The 25,815-nt window shown below is 39.8% G+C and overlaps 1 protein-coding gene across 2 annotated transcripts; it reads right to left on the minus strand.

Moving 5' to 3' along the window:
- Positions 1 to 5,668: 5,668 nt before the first annotated feature.
- Atp1b4 (ATPase Na+/K+ transporting family member beta 4) lies at positions 5,669 to 24,885 on the minus strand. Of its 2 annotated transcripts, none has more exons than XM_070038951.1 (8): positions 24,774 to 24,885; positions 20,505 to 20,766; positions 16,075 to 16,200; positions 15,708 to 15,812; positions 12,023 to 12,219; positions 11,293 to 11,349; positions 8,749 to 8,844; positions 5,669 to 7,873 (listed from the first exon to the last, which is right to left on the minus strand). In XM_070038951.1, exons 1-8 carry the CDS (start codon positions 24,834 to 24,836, stop codon positions 7,712 to 7,714), a joined length of 1,068 nt encoding a protein of 355 aa, XP_069895052.1. In that variant the 5' UTR covers positions 24,837 to 24,885; the 3' UTR covers positions 5,669 to 7,711. The 2 variants fall into 2 exon arrangements, with proteins under 2 accessions (XP_069895052.1, XP_069895051.1); XM_070038950.1 differs by having other exon boundaries at positions 20,493 to 20,766.
- Positions 24,886 to 25,815: the final 930 nt, after the last annotated feature.

Here is a 25,815-nt window from a genome sequence, read left to right on the forward strand (position 1 = left end):
GGCCTGAACTCTGGGCCTGGACGCTGTCCCTCAGCTCTTCAGCTCAAGGCTAGCGCTCTACCACTTGGGTCACAGCACCACTTCTGACTTTTTTCCTTTTTGCTTATGTGGTGCTGGGGAATCGAACCCAGGGCCTCATGCATGCAAGGCAAGTGCTCTACTACTGAGCCACCTTCCCAGCCACCCTTGTCATTTTTTAAATCTGGGTTTTACATATTAAAACTCCTTTGTTTATATACATTATATTTTCTTTTTCTTTTCTTTTCTTTTCTTTTTTTTTTTTTTGGGTCCGGTCTGGGGGCCTGAACTCTCGGCCTGGGTGCTATCCCTCACCTCTTCAGCTCAAGGCTAGCGCTCTACCACTTGAGCCACAGCACCACTTCTGGCTTTTTTCTTTTTGCTTATGTGGTGCTGAGGAATCGAACCCAGGGCCTCATGCATGCAAGGCAAGCGCTCTACCACTGAGCCACCTTCCCAGCCCCTACATCATATTTTCTTTACTCATCTGTTGATGAACATCTAGGCTGATTCTATAACTTGCCTATGGTAGATAGAATGGCAATATATATGTATATGGAAATATATCTACTGTGTGCTGAATTTAATTCCTCTAGGTATATACTTACGAGTACTATAGATGGCTCAAATGATACTTTTATTTATAGTTTTTGTAGAACTTCCATACTGATTGTCATAATAGTTGCACTAATACATTCGCACCAGTCTTGTATCAGGTTTATTTTCCCCCACATCCTTGGCAGCAAGTGTTTTTTTGTTTTGTTGGTGATAGCCATTCTGTCTAGGTAAGATGATGTCAATATAGTGTGGGTTCATATTTCCCTGATGGCTAAAGATGCTCAGCATTTGTGGCCATTTGTACTACTTTTGAGAACTGCTGGTTCAGTTCATTTGCCAATTTAGTTATTGGATGGATTGTTTTTTTGTGTGTATGCTAGTGCTGGATCTTGAACTCAGGGTTCATCACCACCCCTGAGCTTTTTTTCTCAAGGCTGGTGTTCTAACACTTCTGGGTTTCTTAGTGGTTAATTGGACAAAATAGTCTCCCAGGCTTTCCTACCTGGGCTGGCTTCAGACCATGATCCTCATATTTCTTCCTCCTGAGGAGTTAGGATTACAGGCATGAGCTACCAGCACCTAGATGAACTGTACTTTTAATGGTTATTTTATTTATTTTTCATTGATAATTAATTAATTTTGAGACAAGGTCTGTGCATGTAGTCCAGGCTGATCAGGAACTTGCTGTGTAGCTCAGACTTGCCTCAAATTCCCAATCTTCCTGCCTCAGCCTCCCAAATGCTGGGATTAAAGCTGTGACCCAACATGTCTGACAGTAATGTTTAATTTGGGGGGGGGGGGCTGTCCTGGGGCTTGAACTCAGGGCCTGAGTATTGTCCCTGAGTCTACCTGTGCTCAAGTCTAGAGCTCTACCCCATGAGCCACAGCATCACTTCTGACTTTTTCTAAGTAGTTTATTGTAAATAAGAATCTCACAGACTTGGGCTGGGAAGGTGGCTCAGTGGTAGAGCGCTTGTCTTGCATGCCTGAGGCCCTGGGTTCGAGTCCTCAGCACCACATAAGCAAAAAGAAAAAAAAGCTGGAAGTGGCGCTGTGGCTCAAGTGGTAGAGTGCTAGCCTTGAGCTGAAGAGCTGAGGGACAGCGCCCAGGCCCAGAGTTCAGGCCCCATGACCGGACCCCCCCCCCACAAAAAAAAAAGAATCTCACAGACTTTCCTTCCTTCCTGGGCTGGCTTTGAACTGTGATCCTCAGATCTCAGCCTCCTGAGTATCTAGGATTACTGGCATTGCCCACCAGCACTCAGCTACTCTCCTCATTCTTTTTCTTTTCTTTTCTTTTTTTTTTTTTTATTGTGAGAATACCGTACAGAGGAGTTACAATTACATGGGCAAGATGATGAGTACATTTCTTATCAAGCATTGTTGCCTCCTTGTTGTTTCCCCTTCCCATACTCCTCCCCTCACCTGACCCGATCTTCCCCCCACCCCCACCAAAGTTGTTAAGTTCATTTTTCGACATAACAACTTGTACATCTCATTGTTGCAATGGGTCCACCTGTATCCCTAGTTAAACGATTTGTTTTTTCCCTTCCCCTCCACAAATTATACCATCATCAAATACAGTGAAAGTATGGGTTATACTGTGGGGGAGGGACATACAAAGCAACATAGAAATCATCTTATAAATATGGTAGAAACAATTGCATGAAAGGAAAAAAACAAAAAAAATTTGAATACTTATCTTGGGGTTCATTTCACTCACACCAACTTATCTGACCTTTTCTGCTTGACTCAGACATGTACTAGTTATTGCAAATAAGGGGAAGCATGGGACCTATGTTTCTTTGGGCCTGGCTTACTTCACTTAATACAATTTTTTCCAAGTCTTTCCATTTCCTAACAAGTGGGGCAACGTCATTCTTTCTGATGGAGGCATAGAATTCCATTGTGTATATATACCACATTTTCTTGATCCATTCATCTACTGAGGGGCATCTGGGTTGGTTCCATATCTTAGCTATGGTAAATAATGCTACAATAAACATAGTTATGCTGGTAGTTTTAGTGTGGCCTTGTTTGTGATCACTTGGGTAAATGCCCAAAAGTGGGATTGCTGGGTCATAGGGGAACTCTATGTGGAGTCTTTTGAGGAACCTCCATACTGCTTTCCAAAGTGGTTGAACAAGTTTACACTCCCACCAACAATGCAGTAAGGTTTTAAGGGAGAACATCTTAAAGAAGACAAAATGCTGAAATGCTAATGAGTAGAGAAAAAATTTCTAATGGTAAAACTTAATGCTTTTGATCCCATAGGTACAGAGCAGAATATGTTCAAAGGTGAAATTGACCCCATGACTCAAGTAAGCTCAGAGAATGATTATAAAATCTCCAAGGAGTCTGCTCACAGATCCTCTACTTGATTGCCAAACGAGGTACCTCCTGGTGCACCCTTCTGCATATCATGTTCATTCTGAGCTTTATGAACCACATCAACAGGGTTCTTTGTCCTCTGACTTTTGGTCTTGGTTTGACTGAGGAGAATTACTAGGAGGAAAACTTATGTTCCCCTTCTTTCTCTCCCTACAAGATCACCTGATGAAGTAAACAGTTCCAGAAGAACACCACTTCTCTCAAGGCAACAACTATACATAACTCATTCCTGGGTCCTGTCAACTACTTTTTGACCCTAGAACCTTAGAGTTTAGTAATAGCAAGAATTCAATATTGACTATGGGTATTGACTGTGAGATTTGTGGTTCCCTACACACATTCTCTGGGTATTAACTGTGAGATTTGTGGTTCCCTATACACATTCTCTTATAAGTAATCACTTTGTAAAAAAAAACACTCTTCCAATTATTATCTAGTGCTTATTTCTTTCTTTTTTTTTTTTTTTTGTATCCTTGACTAATGCTGTCATTATCCAGAAGCTTGTAATGAAGTACATTCTTGAGAGAAAGCGGCAAGACAGGTAGCCTATTATATCCTTGAATATTTTTTTATCTTTCTTTTTCCCTTTGAGCCTACAACTTAAAAAACTATGCAAAGGAGTCTTTCAACACCTTTTCCTTACCATTTATTTGTTTATTATATCCCAATCCACTGCTCCAAACACAAACACACATGTGCATGCACACACACACACACAAATACTGAAACTTCTGTTTTCTGCATAGATAAAAACAGTGTACATTGTACTTCTGTGTGATTTGATTAAATTACTGTATTACATATACATATTTAAGGGAAATTCAGTACAGAAGAAAGTGAGTAATAGGGGGAAATATTGGGATTATGAGACTCCCAAATCAAACTATACCCTCCTAGTAGATCCTAGGCCAGAGCAGCTTCCAAGGGAAGAATGGTTTTTGCTGCAGCCTAGCATCTCAGTTGAAGAAAGGACTGGAAATGTTTGTCTTTAATTGCAGTTGCCACAAGAGATTTACCCTGAGAGATAGATTGTGGTCAGATATGCCCTGAAGTCACTTAGGCAGGCTTTCATCAAGCATATTTAGAGTTTTTCTTTAGATCTTTGCTCCATTCCCTACCTCAAAGTTTCTCTCTAAGTGTCCATTTCCTGCACAAACAAACAGAACAATTTATACTAGGACTCAACCTTGATGAAGAAAGCAAAACTGCTCTGATGGAGCACTCTTCCGAGAAACTGGAACATGGTGACTCAAAAAGAAAATCCCCAGACATGAAACAACTTTTAGTTTTACCCTCTTGTGGATGAAACCTTCAAGAGTAAAAAATAAGTTGGGGTGAGAAGAAAATGAAGCTCTTCAACCAATTAGTTATCAATTGATAAGTTTTTTACCCACGTCTTCCCAGTATTCCTGTGGAAAAATAAGTGAGATGATCCAAAGAGAGGAAACCATAAATTTAAACTTATTTTAATTTATAATGTTCAATAAGCTTCTAAGACAACATATATTTTCTACATGAATACCTCCCCCAGTAAATGGGTGCAAAAAAGATAACTTTAAGATAATGATTTTAGAGGTATAGAAGATGAGAAATCATAACCAAAGTCTAGCATGAACAAAACCATGAAAGCATTTGGAAGTAATATTTCTCATTTACAATCAAGTAAAACCAAGTAAATTGCAGCAGATGGTATACAAATCAAATCCTAGTACAGCACAGTATAGAAGACTTTCAAAATTAATCAACTACAAGTTTATTGAACAGCTAAATCAGAATCTAGTATGAAGAGATTTGTGAATCCAGTTCTATATAATATCCAGTTCTGTATAATGAAGTTACTTTTTCATGTCCTAGAAACAACCCAAACTTTGTTAGTATTCTTCAATACTTTCTGGAAACTATGGATATGATCAATTCCGTTGAATATGAAATACTACCTGATGAAAGAGTCATAATTCCTTGCTTAACAGTAAATGTATTTAACAGGATCATGTATTATATACAAAATATAGCACCAATAGTTGAATTCCTGTGAAATGTCAACTGTTTTAACTCACATTTGACATATGTTTCAAAGTGTTTGGGGTATCATCCATTGATTTTTAAAACGATGGTACTTCCTGGTAAACAGCAGCTCAGAGTAGAAAGAGCCCTGGACCTGGAGTCAGATGCAATGCAGGTTGTTTCCTCTAACTGTTCTCTAATATCTTTTCCAGAGCTAGTGTTCTATTGTCTTTTTCTATTAAATCTTAAGAGTTGTATTGTTTTAGGCCATTTAAAAATGATTTTAAATTGTTGTTTCCATTTTATACTTTTTTTCTTTTTAACAGTTTTGAAAATTGAACTCATTAAGGAAATGGGTTGAGAAGAAATAGTTTCTTTGCTTCTTATGTTTTCCATAGAGCCGCTGTCCTATATATCTTCTACCACTTGTTAAAAGTGATCACCCTTCCCTTACTCTGTTGATAAAAACTTAGAAGGTATCTGGGAAGATTCCAAAGAGCAGTAGCAGTCGATTTTGCCACAAAGTCAAAAGAAAAATAGAATGTTAGGGACTAGATTGGTATAGTGAATTTACATAACTGGATCAAATGCCTAACATTAACTATGTTAGAATGTCTTAAGTGAGTCCATTTAACCAAATGTTGCTTTTGTTCTCAGCTTTTCTTCTGTCCAACTCTACATGTTTACATTCTGCACATCAGTGTCTGACCAGAAAAACCACAAGCCCTGAAATTGTCCAAACTAATCTCAACAACTTCCTTTCCAAACTTACTTTTTTTTATATCATCTTCATCAACAATCCACCATCTCCCTGGTTTTAGCCAAGCTAAAAACCTTGTGGTTTTTTGTCATTCCATAGTCTTTTCTGTCTCCAACCCACCCTTCACATTATGATTGCCAAAGTGCTCTTTCTAAAATGAAAATGTAATTGCAGAGCTTCCCTGATTAAAATGCTTCAAAGACTTCCCTTCACCTACTGAATAAAACTCAGTCCCTGGAATACCTGTCTAGCACAGTGTCCTATCACTCCCTGACATTCTTCTGAGTTCTTTATACTTGTTCCATGTACTGATCCCCAATAACGAAACACAAGATGATTGTTTCATGATTGTGGCTTCATTCTCAATTGGAGATAGCTATTTTCTTTCTTGTTTCTCTTATCTTTTCCACATACTGGGTTTATAACTCTCATCACACTATACCATAGTTATTTTTTCACTTGTTTCTTCACCAGACTGCCAGGACCCTGTCGGGGGAGAAAGTAAACACTGTAGAGGACTCTGTGAACATCTATGTGGCATTTAAGCTTGCTTTGAACCCTGACACGCTTTTCACGGATGTGTGCCTTTTCTCTTTGTCCCAGACTTCCCCCTGGTGGAGGTGCTAAGAAGTAATTCAACGGTCACATGGCCAGAGATAAGATAAAGCAACTTGGCTGATCCACAACCTGAATAAACATCTGCCTCATGTCACTTGTTTTTTAAGTAAAAACAAAACTGGCCGATGAGCCTTGGCATCAGGGTGGCCTGGCAGGAGTTTTCTGTCTTGCCATGTATTAGATGACAAACCCTAATTTCAATTGTCAAGGCTGCAGCTGGGGGTCAACATAGCCATCTGTGAGAGTCTCAAAAAAATTATACTGTCAAAAATCATATTGTCAAGCAAATAGCTCAAGAATTGGCCAATGGAACTCATTCATATTTTCTCCTCTGCCTGAAGCTGAGGCAAACTTGTTTGCAGGAGTATTTTTTAGTTGGAAGCATAATACCATGGAGCAAGGAACCACCACCAATCCCATCCACATGTAATTATTTCCCACATTTGCGCTGGGACACACCTCTGTCAGAACTTGCATAAACAGGGCACTGATGGCTCATGCCTACAATTCTAGCTACTCAGGAGGTTGAGATCTGAGGATTACATTTCAAAGCCAAGCCAGGCAGAAAAGTCCATGAGGCTCTTATCTCCAATTAACCAGCAAAAAGCTGGAAGTGGAGCTGTGGCTCAAGTGGTAGAGTAACAGTCTTGGGCAAAAAAGCTAACGGGATGTGCCTATGCCTCAATTGTAGAACAAAAAAAAAAACTTACATGGAAGTTCTTCATCTCTATCCCAAAACAATAGCCACTTAGCACTGCTTCTGTCTCAGTTGAAAACTTACGGTTTGAAACATATTTAGTTTTCTATGGGAAGCAGCCAGTTTCTCACGTCCCCTGAATATAAAGTTTTGTAAGTAAAGTTGTCTTAGATGTAGTCTGAATTAGTCTGAATGGGTATCACTAAAGAAGGACCTTGCCAGGTAATTTTTAAAAGGAAAAAGAGAAGTTGAGATTATCATTCTGGTTGGAAGCAATCTCATTGTCAAAACCAAAAAAAATTCAGAAAACATGATGAATTTATAAGCATCATAGACTATCTATCTCCCAACCATGGCTATCAAGGACTTTATCCGGTATTATGTGTATACTGCAGTGATACTTTTAGCAGCAAGAATGGGTCTTAGTTTCAACTGAAGGGAAAGGAAATTGATATAATCTATTTTTCATCAAGAAAGACTACCTTAAAAGAAAATCAAACAGGTCCCAATATCACTTCACACACATGTCAAAGGCAAGGAAAGATAATCTGCTACCTTAGACATCCATCTGACTGTGTCCTAATTGAAGTAAAAGAATGCAGATGCTACTAGGGATAAGAAACAAAACAAGAAACAGAACTGGTGGGAGTGGACTTCTGAAGTGGTTAAGTTTCTATGTTCAGGGTAAAGATTACTCTACCCACAAAACGATCATTGATGACATCATTTATGATGCCTTTGCCCTTCAGCTGGCACTGCACAGGCACCACTTGGTTCTTCACTACATCAGTAAAGTGCATTGCAACCAGGGGCGAGGTGTAGTTAACCTGTAGGTGAAAGAATAATGAATTATAAATGAGCAAAATACCATTACCTCCACAAAGGAAACCGAGTAAATCTTATCCTGCCAAGTCACAAATGACCATGGCAGCTGATAAGTTCTTCCTGCCTTGGGAAACTGTGGAGAAATTAACCATTTCTCTAATAAGTCACTGTCAGATGTCTGATTGTCCTCTGGGGAAAACCAATTCTGACTCAAAGTGATTAATTTTCTGGATATCAGACATGAATCAAACCAGAACTAGTATCTGTAAAGTCTCTATAGTGGAGATTAGTCTTCTTGACTCAAAGGCTTCAAATAGGAGAAACAAGGAAGTGTGATTATTTGAGCATGATTAAGCACAATAGTACTGATTTGTCTGCTCCTAGCTTTGCCACTAATTAGATACATGAGCTTGGAAAGGTCACTTCCTCTTACTGAGCCATCATTTTCCCACCTGAAAACTATAGAGGTTAGAGCAAACTGTGTATGTACCAGTCTTGGGGCTTGAACTCAAGGCCTGGGCCTTGTTCCTGAGCACTAGTGCTCAAGGCTAGCACTCTATCACTTTACCCACAGCTCCACTTCAATCTACTTGATGGTTAATTGGAGATAAGGGTCTCCTAGTCTTTACTGCTTGAGGTGGCTTTGAACTGTGATCTTCAGATCTCAGCTTCCTGAATAGCTAGAATTACAGGCATAAGCCATGGGTGCCTAGGTATATGAAGTTCTTTATGATATGGAAAGGTATCTAGTTGTGATAGAAATTTGTAGAGGGAGCCCTTTAATCTATCCTTTATTATCTGCTGCTCCCTAATTTCCATAAATCCCAGGCATCCCAGGTCCTAAAGTGACAGGAAAAAAGGAAGGGATAAAACTTACATGAGTCAGTTTACCATAGTAAGGATAGTAACGGAGGTCAAAAGAAGCCGACTCTGGGTAGTAATTGATGGATCGAATGTCGTTTTCATCACCTCTCTGTAAGCAAAAGGTGTATGTGGTATGTTGAGTCACAGAGTGAGTTGAATTTTGAGCAAAAATAACTTGGACCTCAGATGAAATCACACTGTGGCCCACAACAACTGTCCCAGGAAGACCAAAAAAACAGAATGGAGCGGAAATAAACCTTAACTTGTGCCCAAAGAAAAACAATCAAAGAATGGCTTTGCCTTAGTTTTGCAGTTCAAAGAACATTGAATGGAAGGCCTCAGCTGAGAAGGTCAAAGGTGCTCAGTATTGCTCTCTTCTTGCTGCCAGTGAACCCAAGCAGAAAGGTTGTAAAGGGCTTTTCATATACTCTAGCCTTTCTCCAAAGAATTACAGTGGGCCTGGCACCTGGACTTATTGGACCTGAGGCATGCATGAATTAGAACATATTTATTAAATCCTGCTTTACAACATGGATACTGCAGGCTCAGTTCTATTAGAATTTGGATTCAATACACAGGGCCCTGATGCATAGACACACAGCCTATGTCTCTGGCAACATTATAGTTCTCAATTACAGTAGATAGTGTCAGGAGAGGAATCACAAGAGACACAGGTAATGGAGATGATTGGTTCAACAGGGTTACTCTCATCTCATCATGACAGGTAAGGGGCTGCTTATTCTGCTGGTATACTAGATATGCTCTGAATAACAGAGGTCAAGGGGCTAATGTGGACAAATGGTGTATTATTGCTAGCCAGTTACTCCCTGGGGTCATGTGATTACTTTTGTTACTATAGTTGTTTTGGTTATAAACTAAGCTTCCAATAATTTATACTAGCTATTATCTGTTTGATTTCCACAAGTGGGTGTGGGTTTGACTAGTACTGATTATTACAGAATATACAGAGATTCTTATATTCACTTCCCCAAGGCTCAATGTATGTTGAAAAATGAATAGCTTACATTAGCAGGACCTCTCTAACTGACAAAGGTGGGAAGAAACTCAGTGGTAGAGTATTTGCCTAATATGGGAGGCCCTCAGTCACATCCTAACACTGAAAAAGAAAAAATATATGCTATTTTTTAAGATTGGGTTGAGAGTGGGGCATCAGTGACACATATCTGTAATCCCAGTCTGAGATTTTTTTAAAAAAAAGTCCAAGAGACCCCTTCTCAAAGAAGAGCTGGATGTGATGGGCAATGCCTATTGTCCTAGCGTTATATAGGTGGAGCAGCCCAGACGCAAGCCCAGGGAAGGATGCAATATTCTATTCCAAAAATAAACAGCAGAAATCATGTCTGGTGATGTGGCTCAGTGATCAGGGTGCCCATTTTGGAAGTATAAGACCTTGAGTTTAAATCTCAATATCATAAAAAAAAGAAAAAGATCAAGTTGACGTTTGTGATTTATATTTGTCTGTTCTAAAAAAAATAACTAATGAAAGTTATCTTTTACAAATGGCCTGCGAAATCAATTCTTTTGGTTTGTCACACCTCACCTGTTTGACTGTTTACACATGTACTTTGTACACCTGGCAAATATTGATTGATATTTCAAAGCTCATCTTCAGCATCATCACCCCTCATATGGAACTGATCTACCTCTCTTCAGTGATCCTGTTGTACCTTTCATTGTACCTGCAGTACTTCTTTGCCCTGATTTCAGAGACAGTCATATTTATCTAATATCTAGCAAAGTAACTAGTATCTCATAAGATCAACAAATACTTTCTAAACATGGGCAATTGCTTGAATAATTGTTGCTTTATACTGCTTTATGATCTGTCAACAAGAGAATGAGAGTTTTGAGCTTTATTTCTAGCTCTGGCAATGGAATTATCTGGCCTCTTACATTGGTAAGATAACTGTCCAGGGCTAGGGGGTTCAGTTGATGTTATTGAACAAGAAGAAACTACTGCTTGTTTAAGAAACAAATGCAAGATCTAGGGCTTGTTGCTACAAGTTGCTAATTGGTGCAGATGAGATAGGAGTTAGTGGCCCCTCCAAGGACAGTTAATTAGCATATTAATGCAGTTCTGCTTATACTTCCCTTGTAGTCATTTGTTATTGCAACACCCAATGCCACTGGTCATTGGTACAAAATGTGAAATTCAGTTTGAAAATAAGGGACTAATGACTCTAATGAAAACTGTTTGTTTAGTTGAAAGAAACAAGTAATTAGAGCTAAAAGCAAAAGCGTAAACAGAATCCCAATTAAAGATTTGGCACATCTCTGTTCCCTGCTGTGGCCCCCTAGCTGAAGTTCAGTGTTTGGCTTTCATAGGTATAAATTGTGACACACTGACCCCATCCCACCTCTACTACACACACAAAAACATGCATGGGTTGGATGCTTTCTGGAAAGAGGAAGGTCTGAAGACATTACAAGTCAGTATAGTTTCAAAAGGGATGATTTCTTTCATGTGTAAGTTTTTGGAAAGAATCTTCCCACATGAAACAGAAATACCAACAGTGCTTATTCAAAAGAAATTTACCTGAACTTTGCAGGAAACCTTCACTGGATCTCCAAACTCAGGACGAAAGCCTACAATCTAGCAAAAGAAAACCAGTGTGTTTTTTTCTTTCTTTTTCTTCACAAATTTGACAGTAAAAAACAGGTTTTTCTAACCTTCCCTCCTTGAGTCATCCCTGTTCAGGTATTAACTTCATATATTTTTCCCTCTCAGAAATGGTTACAAACATCAGAAAATGCAAAACAGCTTCCAAGTCCTGCAGTCCAATTTACTACATGCTATATTTCTGTCTGATACTGACACATTGGGGAAATTTCATGAAGATAACCTTAATGATGTAAAGAGTTTCTTGTTTCAAGAGGAGTGTGTCTGATAAAGCATGAGTAAGGCATGACAGGAGACAATGATAGAACTGTCCCTCATCACATTCCCCCATGTCAATCCTCTGTTCCAAATAGCGCAAGATTCCTCCTTGGTGCTGGAGTTGCAGACATGCCCAGCCAGGATCCCATTTTTAGTCAGAGTCATCAGGGGCAGGTTTGGGAATGGGGAAGAAGAATGGCAATAGGAAGCATTGAAGGAGAAAAAGGAATTGAGAGCTTTGCCTCATTATTTGCATTTCTGATGCTGTTGGTTAAAATAGCTAAACTTGTAGTATGTGAAGACCAGAGCCCAAAAGAAATGAAGAGTTCGCAGTGCTCCTAACCCAGCCCATCCACTTATCATCATTGGATAATAAAAGCGAATATACCCGGTTCATCTTTAGAAGAATGCAAGGCTGTCCAGTAGAGTATCCAAAAGTGGGGTCCTCCAGACCAGAGCAGTTCTTCAGGAAGGAACGCTTAAACTGACAGGCCTTCTTGTCCTCATCTTCATCTCCATCTTGGATGAAGTACTGTCCTGGTGGGCAATCTACATTCATTTCCTCTTGAAGACTGTCATTATAGCCTAAAGCATGTGTAGGTGACAAAGGTTATGTTAGGAGGTGCTACAGGGGAAGAGCATATTTTCAGTAGTTCTTATTCTCTAATTTCCTTTGCTCCAGCATGCATTTACCACTCTGAAACAAGAGCATCTGCCTCAGATGCTCAAGGGTTTCATTGACAATTGCCTTCTAGGAAGCCTCCAGGCTAGTCACCTCAGCCCACCTGATTACCTATACTCTATTCCTCATTCCCTTAGAACTTATGGACATCTATTTCTGAGCCATGTGTTAGTTTGATCACCTTATAATTTTTTTCTATTTTTTCCATTACATCTTTCCAAATATGTTGAGCTATAAATTTAGAGGAGCTATCTTTTCTTCTTCTTGATGAAGAATGAGCATGTGGCTGGTAGATTTTGGAAGAAGATTGAATCATCTTAAGGTATGGCATATATAAGGAATCTAAGTTCCTAAGTTAAATCTCTTTAAATTTAGGCCGGGTGCCAGTGGCTCACACCTGTAATCCTAGCTACTCAGGAGGCTGAGATCTGAGGATCCTGATTCAAAGCCAGCCTGGGCAGGAAAGTTAGTGAGACTCTTATCTCCAATAAACCACTAGAAAACCAGAAGTGGTGCTGTGGCTCAAGTGGTAGAGTGCTCGCCTTGAGCTGAAGAGTGCAAGGACAACACCTAAGCCCAGAGTTCAAGCCCCACAACTGACAATTTTTTTTTTAGTTTAGAAATGTGTACTTTGGAGGTCAATGAGAGGCAGCTGATGTAAGAAAGTGAGAAGCATTGTGGAACTGAAGGAACATAAAAGAAGAAAAAGGGCATGAGGAGAAAGAAGAGAACAAAGTGGCGGGGCTGGAGAGGGGGGAGAAAGTAGAGGAGGAAATAAGACAGATCCTCATCCTTTACAGAATATGAGTACGGCAAGTAAGACCTTCAGTGAAAATATAGAATCCAGTGATAATCACAGGGTCTCCATTGAGAAGGTGAGATCTTGTGTATTGAGTCCAAAGATACTTAGGGTTAGTGTCATTTTATTTTGGATGGCCTGTAATAGATATCCAAAGAACCTATATCAGAGCTGAAAGGGGCTATTTATATTTTCAATATTTGAGCTGTGAGATCCATCAAACTGAGTTTTGGAAATTATTATTTCCAAACTGCTTGAAAATAATGTAATAATAATGCGTTATATGTATTATATGTTACAATATACACTAATATGTAATTAATATTAACATTATCTTAATATATTATTCAGATATGATGGATTTTAATATATTAATATATGATATAGTATAATATATTATATAGTAATATTTTTTCAAGCAATTTGGAAATAATAAAACATGGGATGGAGTCCAGTTATTCATGATAGATCCAGACAGGTATTCATGGTTAATGTAGTTGAGTTTTTCAGGGAAGATTGTGAGCCTATGACTCAACAGAGGTAAAATGCAAATTGTAATGCTAGAGCCACATCTGGATGATTGTGACTTGGGTTTACTATTCTTAAGAGGCAACTTGGATTTTAAGTTCAATACCAGTTATAGCTAGGTCTCTATTTTTCCTTTGACAAAGCTATATTCAAGCCTTTGTTTTAATCTTTTTAAAAGAATAAGCACCAGCTCTCTTTATAACTTTCGAAACAGAAGCTGCAATCACATGCTTATTGTTTCCCTTGAGGTAGGTCCATTAAAAATAATGTGACATGAGCATGACCTTTACTGCAAAATTGCAGTCCTCATGGGAATGAAATTGATATTCTAGGATGTCTATTTCAGTTATGTGTTCCTATTTAGCCGAACCTATTATCTACTTTTAAGAACTAAAAACTAAATATTTCTAAAAACTAAAATATTTCTGTGGCCAAAAATGGAACTACATGGATCAGGAAGAACTTTGCTCTCTCATACTGTAGGTGAGGAATCTGAAGCTCAATTTTCCTCAAAATAACACTGAACATTGCTGATTTAAAAATGAGTTTTAAACTCCTGGTTAGATGGCTACTGCCCAGAGATGAAAGAGAACTTCTCAAACTCTAAAGTTCAAACTTAACAACTGCAGATTTTGCTAAAATGCAGATTCTGATTCAATAGCTCTGAGGTAGGACCTGGCATTCTACCTTTCTAACTCCCAAGTGATGTGTTGGTGTTACAGCTCCTTGGATAAATGCATGAGTGTCAAAACATGTGAGCTCAAACACTGGTTCCACTGCTAGGAGATTTAGACCAAATTGTGTCTCCTTTGTGACTCAGTTTCCTTATTTTTGAGGAGAATGGGCTCTGTTAGGCCTGGTTAAAGTTAAATGAGAAAGCATTTAAAGTTAATTGAGTAACACTTCCTACCACATGATAAGCAATCACTCTCTTCTTAATTCAGTGTACGTTCGGGGCCTCTTCATTTTGATACAAGGTCTAACTATATTTCCAACACTGGTCTCCAACTCTTCCACTCAACTAATCCTCCCACCTCTGCCTCCCAAGTGCTGATGTGACTGGCATATGCCACCAAAGCAAGGAAGGGGAATCTCTGACAGCTGGAAGATACAGAATCTGTATACTCTGGGTTTAACTTTAACCAAGCTGCTAATGCCTCAGCTTTTTATCTTATTTTATTTTTGTGCCAGTTCTGGGACTTGGACTTGGCCTGGACACTGTTCTTGGTTTTTTTTTCCCTCAAGGCTAATGCTCCACCACTTGAGCCACAGGTCCACTTTAGTGGTTAATTGGAGATAGGAGTCTCATGGTCTTTCTAGCCTGGGCTAGCTTCAAAACCATAATCCTCAGGTCTCAACTTCCTGAGTAGCTAGGAGTATAAGTGTGAGCCACCAGTGCCTGCACCCAATGCCTCAGCTTTTGCCACATGGAAAGGCTTCCCACAAAGTCTTAGTCCCTGAAAATGTCTGGTAACACTAAAGGGGACAGCCATCTAAAATACTTGAGAAAAACTGTTGAAGTTAAGCTATGCAGAGATGATTCCTCTGACTCCTTTCTAGAAGGCTATTAAATGAAGATGCTTGCTTCTCTCTTAAAGATAGCCTATCCAAAAAAAAAAAAATAAATGATCTTACCTTGATAAAATACAAGAGGCAGAAACTTTTCAGTTTTGGAGAACATTCTCTTTTTCTCACCATTATATCCCTCCAGAATTATTATTATTATTTTACAAGTGATCACTTGTAATGGTGGCCACTCAGATGTTCTCAGGATTTAACTTGGTGCTGTAAGGTGTTTGTGAACAGAAAACAACCTTTGTGCCTCAACGTGCTTCTTGTATAGAGTCAACTGGTATGCTTTCAATGCATCTCATACAATCACACACTAGAGTACTTTTTTTTTTATTACATGAGGGATGCTGAGGAGGATTCAAAGCAAGAAAAGACCACAGTGGGCTGGCATTGCTGAGACTGAAATTTCTGGGCCAGGTGAATTTTAAAATTTTGATCTGCCACCCATCACCTTTCAAAAGAGCTTTCCACCATTCAGAGGAACTTACTTACCCTGGAGAAAGCCATTTAGGCTAATCACATAATGCTGCCAAGTGTCAGGTTCAGAAACGTTGAAGTTGAAATTAAGGCTATGAGCGAAGGGTCTGATCATAACTCCTGGCAATGAAAACAAGTCTTGGATATATTAACCCATTCTTGGATCATTTTTTTGTATTGATTCCCATGAAACCATTTCCCCCCAGGCAATCAAAATGAAAAGGACCATAATTTGCCAAGTACCATTTTACTTTTACTCTTAATAATTGAATTTCTCAAGTCATTACCGGGAAGAACCAAATTTAATTGAAGCTGAACATGCTGTGCAAGCAGATTTCTGTCCAGAGAGTTCTGACAACACAGGGCATTTGGACACACTCACCAGGCTTCATCCTCTCAGTGAAGGTCGGCATGTAAGGACTGATGGTCAGAAAGAGCATGTACATGCAGACAGTGATCACAGCAGCCAGGGAGGCATAGAAGAAGAAGTAAATGACTAAAATCATTCCTGCAGAGCAACCAAAGATGACAGTGGTCAGTGCTTGCCAACAAATTTTGGCTCTCCACTGAACTCATGACCTAGAACCAAGTCAGATATGAGATGGATTTGTTTGGGTGGATGGGTGTGCATGTGTGCCTGTCCTGGGGTTTGAATTTTGGTCCAGAGTGCTGTCTCTGAGCTTTTTTGCTCAAAGCTAGTGCTCTGTCACTTGAATTGTACTTCCACTTCAGGCTTTTTTTGGGGTCATTAATTGGAGAGTAGAGTCTCACAGACTTTTTTTCCCTGACTGGCTTGGAACCATGATTCTCTGATCTCAGCCTCGAGAATGGCTAGGATTGCAGATATAAACCACCAACATCCTGCTAGCTTTTTAAAACTTTCCACAAATTCAGCATATCTTTGATTATTGAAATGTCACCAATCTGGTGAGGATCATGTTATGGTCTGATTTCAGTTTACCTTTATAGCGTCTCCAATAGAAGGCTTACTTAACTACATGATAACCAGGAGCAAGATTGCAGGGGAGTCCAGATTAGAGCGTTACATAGAACACATTGCTTGATAAGTCTTCTGGGCAACAGTTGATGTTCTAAGTACAAATCATTCTTCACCATTTATTAAGGCAGGTGCCCTAAAGTGTTATAGCAGCTTGGTTCCAATGATTATATGTATTTACAAGTGATGAAAACAGCATTTCTTTTCATATCGTCTGTAATTCAAGCTTTTGATTAATTTCCACTGTACTTGCCTCCAATCAAAGCATAGTGAGGTTTTACTCTACTCATTTCAAATCGTATTCATCTTTAGTAAGGTTTAAGTGGCTCAGCTTTTCAAAGAGAACACTGGTGCAGGCTCAAAGAAGAGAAGAGGAAATGGTACTTAATCACTGACACTTGCTGTCTGTGACCTTGGGCAATTTAAAGAATCTCTCTGCATCCTGGATTCCTTGCAGATAAATGAGAATAAGCTTAACACTTACAATACCACTTCCTAGCTGTTGAATCTTGGACATACTATGCCCCACTCTGGCCTCAATGTTCTCATCAAGGAAAGGAGGACAATGATAGTATTTATTTATTACATTAAATAATGCATATGAACACCATAGCATAGAGCCAGGCAGACATTAAGTAATCTGTAAATGATACTGGTCATTATTGTTTTTATTAACATTATTATTATTATTATTATAGGATCAGAACCATAGTTTGAAATGCTCTTCTATGGGATGTATTAGGACTAGGCTTGCCTTGAGACTAGACAGCAGAGAGTAAGGTGAATGAGCATGACATTGTTGCCTAAAAGTTCTTTCCAAGTTCCCCTTGGGGACCTCTCAGGCAACAATATTTGGCTTTGCTCATAGCAGTGACATGGTGTTGGAAGTACACATTTGAACTGAATCATGCTAGAAACTGGAACAAGCCACATAACTTTGCTGTACCCCAAACTGAATTCAAGTATAAATTCTTAAATTGGACTATGAAGCAAGTTAAATTGAGAGAGAAACAGAGACAAAGACAGAGAGAGAAAGACAGAGAGAGAGAGAGACAGAGACAGAGAACTCTTACTATCCAATTGGAAATGGAACTGAACCTTTATAAGATGAACCAAAGTTGAACTGGAACATAAACATGTTGACTCAGTTGGAGTCTCTACAGAAGAATCTGTGATTTTTAGCTATTGCCCAATGACTATCCTAATGGGATATTTCCCTGGGCCTCCTCCATTTCTATAATACCACCCCCATCCTGGAAACAGATTAACTGTTAGAGACATCCCAGTGAACCTAAAGACTCAGTTTCATACATGGAGGGAAAGCAATGGAACACAGATATTTTCCCTTGGCAATATTTTTTTTCCTTTAGGATGGATGGCCAGGAAGCTCTACATTGGAGAATGTCACTAAGGCTCACCTAGGAAGTGATGCCCTGGAGTTTGGGTTAGCTTAACTACTTTCACCTTCCCAGCCCCCCTCAGCAAAACCAAGAAAGGTCACTATCTGGACTCATTAATCCTTTCAATCCTTCCTGCTCCAGATGTTCAAATTTTACTAGGATTCCTTGTGTAGTTCATCTAGGGTTCTCCCTGAACACCCCCACACCCAGTCTTGGTAGACCACTAAGTACTCATGGCTACCAACTCTTCACTCTTTATATCAAAACAGCTCATCCAGTTACTGAGATGAAGTTTTATAGCAAGAGAAAGAACTCTGGTATTTGAAACCTAGTACTGTCACTTAGTTACTTTGTGACTTTAGATAAGTTTATTATGCTCTTTAAGCCTCAGTTTCTGCATCTGCAAAATGGGGATAATAAAAATGACTACCTTATATAGGTCTTGTCAATAGCTAATAAAATAACATATAGTTCCTAAGAATAAGGGGTTGCCTGGGAACCAAATTAAAATCCAAGTGCATATTAATAGGCTGAGTAGATAGGTTGGACTTGTTGATGTCCAGGTTGGAACAGGGTGATTAAATGTTCAAATGGTCATCTTGCTGTGAGGAAACAGGGCAATAAGCTATTGTTTTAATAGCCTAAGCATTCATACTATCACTTGCTCTTTTCCTAATGATAGTCCAACAGAAGAAGCCTGAATTTCTGGGCTTGTAGACATGCTAACAAGTAGTCTGGCCACACCCTACCATAGTCATACGGCCTCTCTCATGACATATATTCGTCAGGTATTAAAACTTCTTTTCTTGTCCCCTTCTATTGGCTTATGGATTGCCATCCACTAGTGCAATTTATATGAGTATATCTGGGAAAGTTTCAAAGGGTAGCAGTTTAGGGGTTAATGCATGGTTTTTCTTCTCAGAATCTCTCTCTCTTTTCACAAGGTATAATTTTCCAGTCCTCTTTAGGCAAGCAACAAACAGCTGTGCCCTCTTTGGAGCTCCAGTGAATGTCCAGCATTTGTCTAGAGCTTTGAGAATGTCAGAATGCCCCTTAAATGGTACATTTGTTCCAGTTAAGGGTTTGAGGGATGGGCTAGGGTGAGGCTGGGAGCTGAGGAGGGTGATGGGTGATGGGTGTTGTTTAAAGCCCTACACCTGCTATTCCTGATTCCAGGAAGTAGGTATGGCTGTTTGACCCTAACTGAGGTAAACTAGCAACATTAACTGTGAAGGAGAGAATTCTCAGTCATGGCCACCAAATTCAGCAACCTAGATTTTGGCACTAGGAAACTTACTTCATCCATGGTATCTCTAATATTTTCTTCGGTGGATTAACTGAGTTACAAATCAGCAGCTGCTCATTTTGGGGGGCTGTGTAGAATGTGCCAAGTGGGAATTTTGCTTCAAGTAAAACCTCCTGAGACTTAGCAGGAATCATTTAAAAAGTACATAGGAAACTGGGAAGGGAATAGAAACTTATGAAGTGAAAATGGTAAAAGATGTGGTCCAAAGAAAATGAAGTAAAGGCATATAATTTCACCATCAATTTAGGTACTGGTGGCTCAGGCCTGTAATTCTAGCTACTCAGGAGGCTGAGATCTTAGTACAGTTTAAAGCCAGCCCAGACAAGAAAAGTCCATGAGACTCTTATCTTCAATTAACCACCAGAAAACCAGAGGTCATGCTGTGGCTCAAAGTGGTAGAGTGCTAGCCTCAAGTAAAAAAAGCTCATGGACGGAAGCCAAACACTGAGTTCAAACCCCAAGACCAGTGCAGTGTGAGTGCACATGTGCATATACTTTCTCCCTCCCCCATTCCCATCAACTGAGCATTAAGGAAGCTTAGACTCAATAATCATCTCCTTAAACCTAGTTGCCCTGTATCTATCATGCTCTCTGACTTTACTTAAACACTTCGCAAGAGTTTCAGTCACAAATGCTAGAAATAGTGTTCAGCAGGGTATGTCCTATCTTACATTTTTAATGCTTTATGGGAGGCCCATGCTAAGCCTGTGAGAGAGGCAATGCAGGGATATTCATTAGACAGGTGGGGAAACTGAGGCTAAGTGAGGGTAAATGATGAGGGCATCATTATATGGGTAGAAAATGACAGAATTGGGACTTTTAAAAAATCATTTTTTTCAGTTCATTTTCACTGCCTCAGTGTATTTTGTACTGAGCCCAGTTGATTTTAATTATACAACTGAATTTGTTAATATAGTTAGAATTTGTTCTGATGAAACTGTCTACAACCCAGGCATTTTCCTAGGCAGCAGTGTCCTTGTGTTAAATATTTAGAGAGGTTTATAAACAGACCCATCCAGTATATAGCAAAGGAGCCTTGGATACCAGCCCAAATGCAAAGGACACCAGACTGAGGCATTGGGGTTAATGGGACTTACTCCAACTCTGACCTGTTTGGGACAGAGACATCCTTCTCTCTGGATCCCATAAGTATTCATTCAAGATCTGCACTTTCTGCCACCAGGTATTGCCTGTTGGCTGACCCTGACCCCCTTCTTCCTCTTTTTGCTCCTTTTCTTCCTCTTCCTCCTCTTCTTTCTCCTCCTCATCTTCTTCTTCCTCCAATTCAAGCGCCATCACCACCCGAGCCTCTTCTTCTGCTTCCTCCTCTTCATCTGCTAAGTAGTTCTGATTCACTTCATCCTGATCATCCTGGAACAGTGACAAAACACATTCTTCCTGAAAAAAAAATTTCCAATGGCACATCCAACCAGTCAAAAGTAAGTGGAAACAACTCAATATTTGGAGACACTTCAAATTTCCACTTCCCCATAAACATACTCACTGTGACAAGAGTAGATTCTCTTTCTGTTCTTGTGAAAAAAATCCTTTCTATGACCGGTATTGAATCCATATTCTTTGCACAGAGGTGCATGTTTTATTTTCAGCATCAGGCTTTTGAGCTCTTCCCCTAGGACATCTCATATTGATATGCTATCCCAGGGCCTTGACCTCCCTCTTAACTTCGACCTGTCAGGGTAGAGCTGAGCTCATCGTGGACGATGGAATAGTCTTAGACACTTATATCTATGATGGCATATTCCTAGTCCAAGTCATCTTTATACTAACACTTTCAGCTGTTCAACCTTACCATCCCAAGTTGTGCCTAAAAATAGACTGGGACAGACATTAACAGGAGAAGCGAACTGCTGTACTTCTCTTCAAAACTTACGATTGCCATCTCAACAGAATCATGAAATGGAGGTTTTTTTGCCACTTGCTGCCTTAAGCTAGATAGATGGACCACTTGAGAGCTGGGACCTCAACTGATACTTTGTTAGTCTCCTCTGATTTCTAGTCAAACCAACAAATAAACAAAACTCTGGGCACATAGTAAAACTCAGCTATACTAGTTGGTTGGTTGATTGATTTTTTTCTTTTCTTTTCTTTTTTTTAGTCTGAGACCAGTACCTGATGCTGTCAATGAATGATGGTTGGTTATAAGAAGCAAAAATAAAGGAAAGAGAGAGACAAAGACAGAGAGACAGAGAGAGACAGAGGGAAGAGGGACAGAGAGAGGAGGAAGGAAGGAAGGAAGGAAGGAAGGAAGGAAGGAAGGAAGGAAGGAAGGAAGGAAGGAAGGAAGGAAGGAAGGAAGAAAGAAAGGGAAGGAAAAAGACCCAATGACTTCACCAAGTGATGTTTGAAATGTCTATCAGGCACAAATTCTTTGGGAGCCTGCCAAGGTTCACTGCAGCAACAGAAAATGAGTTCACCCTCCCTTCTCTCTGCTGTCCAAGTCTGAAGAGTGTTAGAACCTGTGCACCTGTTGGGGTTGGATATGTCGAATGCTAGAGGTCAGGGGCTCTGTACTGCCCCCTTCCTGCCTGGTTCTTCAAAGGCCACTTAGAGGACACCCAGATTAAAATGTTGCTTTTCGTGGAGCTCAACACATTGCATTGTTCAGATTCAGTGTAAGTGTTACAGAATGACAAGGCTCTAATCTCAGCATTTGGTCTACTCAGAACTATCTAGCTCTTGAGTATAGGTATTTTTAAATTGTTGTTCAAATGTGCAGCTCTATATCATATGCCATATCAGAACTTACAGGGAGTTCTAAGACTTGATTTTCTGAGTCTGAGAGAAAAGACAAGATCAGACCAAAGCTATGCAGAAAATTCAAGACAAAACAGACAGTCCTCAGAACATATGTCTCTTGACGCTCTGGACAATTATGTTCCTTTTCCATCACATTGAGCACAAGTGCCTAGAGGTAGCTTAGAAGACATATGAAGCATAATAATGTCTTGGATTCTGGGTTCCTGAGAGAGTGTGGGTACTTAAAATCAAGAATTTCTGACTCTGATATAAGTGCATAGTATAAGCTTAGGAAAAATAAACCTTGTATGTCGGCCAATGTTGAATGTATCAATACATGTTCTTAGATATCTTTCACTTATAGGTGAAGCTATATACAAATTAGATCTCTTAATTTAGATTTTGAACACCCAGTGGGAGAGTCTATATTTTCTAACCTCTTGTTGGCCAACCACAGGTTGAAGCCCACAGCTAAATACTCAGTCAGTACTAAGGAAATGTCAATGATACCTGCCTGACTTAAAAATCAGGATACAGGAACTCTTGAGTAAATACTCTGACCTCAGTAGTCATGTGCACCAGATTAGGAAGTTATTATGGCCCCTATTTTACCAGAGTATCAGAGAATTTGAAATGTACTATTTTGTACTGGAAGAATTCATATTCTGTGTATTTTCTGAGCAACTTTTTTCTCTCCTTATTGCCTCTTCCTGCCTTGCACATCTGTTCTATGGAGGAAGCCGAGGCCCATAGCCTCAGTCTGATCTTATTTGTAGAAATGAGCTCTCATGATAATCCTATTAAAAGTGACTTGTCATTAAAGCCTTACCCTCCCAGGGAGAATTAATCTTTTCACAGCTAATATCCTTCCACAGACTCCCACCACCTGAGTTTTACTTCAGGAACCTCAAATACCATTTTCTCCCCTCTCTTTTCTGCTTCCAGGGATTGTCACATTGTTCAAGAGATGCCTTCTTTCAAAAGTTTCTTATTAATTAAATTATCTGTAAAATGTACTTTCATGTGACTATTTTTTTTTAAAATCCAGTAGGAAACTGGTTTGGTGATGAGAATGTCCATTTCCTAATCTAGTATTAGCCTTATTTGATAGTGTGTTGAGACTATGCTGGGATATAGTGGTCGGTGTGTGCTAAGGCCATTATGTTTCCCTAAAAGGGAAGTCTGAAAGGCAGAAGGTGGCTCCATTTTGAGCAATGTAAATATATAAATATATAAACAAATAGTATGCCCAAAGGATAAATTTTCACCCTGAATTGAAAAACACTTTGTAAACATCTGAATGGCTGCTTAATTTCATAGGAAAATATTAAGTATACAATTTCATTAATTTATTTTTAAATCTCAAGTATTATACAATCCAGATCCTTCAGTATACCTAAACTCCAAACTTCGTGACAAATAGCATATTAGACACAACACTTTCAGTGACACTGCATATATACTCAGTCAAATAAGGAATAGTTACGCCATCCCCGCAGGCTTTGACTACACAGCTATAAGCTGTAAGATCAAGATCTTACAAATTGTTGCAAGAATGCCAAGGGAAGCCCTCTATTGACATGGGGTTAAACAAATTTGTGTTTTCTTCTGCTGGCTCTTTGGTAGTCTTCACTAAATTCCAAAGAAAAATGGATTCTTCTTTACTTGTTCCTAGCATTCAGATTATAATGATTTCTGTGGAACATTTCAGAATACTCCCCTCCAACGTATTGTTATATTATATATTAGTGATTTATAGCAAAATATATGTGAAGAAACTTTTGGGTCAAATAAGTTTGTAATGCGTCCTTGAGATAAATTGTTATACCAAAGGTGATTGTATGTGTATGCACACGCATGTTCATGTCTGTGTATGTGTATATGTGTGTGCGTCTGTGTGTGTATTAGGCCAGATGAGGAGTCAGGCAAGGAGGTAAATGAGTGGTGGATAGGGGCCTAGCGAGTTGTATATTTTGAATACAGTGGAAAGAACGCAAGGTTATTAATGAGGAGAGATGCATTCTCAAGTTGGTGCCACCACTAAGTTGCAAGTCACTCTGAGGCCCTGAGCCCCAATATTTCCTTTGATAATGAGGAGTTCTGGTAAGATGATATCTGAGCACCTTCCTAGTTTCCATCAAGGAGTCTATGATTTTAGCTACAGTTGGCATTTCTGCTTTAGAAAAAGAGCAGCTGGGTTCTAAGAAGCTACCACCCAAAGGGACTGAGACAGCTGGGTAGGCAGTGCCTTTCATTTCCTCTTCCCTTTCCCTTCTTTTTTTGGCTAAAATTCTTACAATGAAACATCTACTTCCAGACTCCAAAATGTCTGTTCAAATTCCAGATTCCCAAGAAAAAAACTTCCAAAGACCCTTATTCTCTGATCTCTTTCCTTTCCCTTATCTTTGTTCCATAGGAAAACTGGATGCCTCCTTCCATCCAGCATTCTGGGGTGCCCTAGGGTTTTGGGAATCACTGCTTTTCCTTGAAACCCTGAGAGTCTCCAAACTTTTATGTTTCTTCTCTTCTCAAGAAGAGGAGGCCATAATCCAAGGCCTACACAACCCCCACCCACCACATGAAAAAGAGGACAATAAAATATTCTGCTCCCTGGGACTCACAAGTCTGTAGCCATAACCGTAAGGAAAGACTGGAGCCCTTCTGGATCGGAGTTGCCTTCTCATGGCTGTTCAGTGGGCAGATACGCCGCAGAGGCAGGCAAGTGGGTGAGAGTTCTGGAGCTTCTGCTGGTACAGGAGACACTGGTTGCTGGGGACACTTGGCGCCTGGTAAAAGTGAATTTTGTTGGCACAAGCCCTTCCCCAAAATAATCTAACATGCCCCTCTCTCATTGGTTGGCTCTTTCCCTGAATCAAAGGAAAGCCCTTATGGAAAAGCAAGATCATCATTACAGGGAGGGGGAGATATTCTGGGTCACGAGGATGAGCAACTCACCCCCCTCCACACTTCATGAGTCTTTCCACCCCTTGCCCTTCTCCAGCACCAGAGATATGATGGGCCCAATGGAAATCTTAAGTCATATTCTTCTCAATTGAGAGTTGGATATCAGTGTGTGCAGGGGGTGGGGCGTGGGTGGGAGTTGGGGTGAGGGGAGATGTCCAAGAATAACTTGCTTTTTTCATAAGGCTGATCTCATGCAAAAGGATCTAGGATGTCAGGGAAGATTCCCTTTGCTCTCTCCACCCCCTTCCCCTCCACACACTCTAAGCCACCTACAATATTCCTTATTGTGTCAACCCATGAGCTCCTTCAAAATGTGGATTATACCTTCTGATTTTACAGGCAAGGCTCCTATTTTAACGCCTCCTGCTTCAAAGAGGGTCCTGGACATAAAGAAGCATTTTTATAGCCTACACATCAGAGTGGCCCCATCAGTCACTGCCCCTCATACACACCCCTTGGAATCCTGGCCAAATTTCTGTAGTGGTTGAGCTCTATATTTATCCCTTAGCATCAGGGCAGGGAACATGCCAGAACTTTGCAGTGTCAGTTTCCCAGACATATATAACTTCTGAAGCCAAAGTGGGAACAAGCAAAAGAAAAATTAATAGAAACAGCTAAGAACATTGTATAGCATTTTTGGTCTCTTTTTGCCCACATCACTGCAGCCAGGGTGGCTAAAAGGCCTAGATGGTCTTTGTA

Source organism: Dipodomys merriami, unplaced genomic scaffold, assembly GCF_024711535.1.
Source record: "Dipodomys merriami isolate MVZ:Mamm:240054 unplaced genomic scaffold, mDipMer1.0.p SCAF_3, whole genome shotgun sequence".
Lineage (NCBI taxonomy): Eukaryota > Metazoa > Chordata > Mammalia > Rodentia > Heteromyidae > Dipodomys > Dipodomys merriami.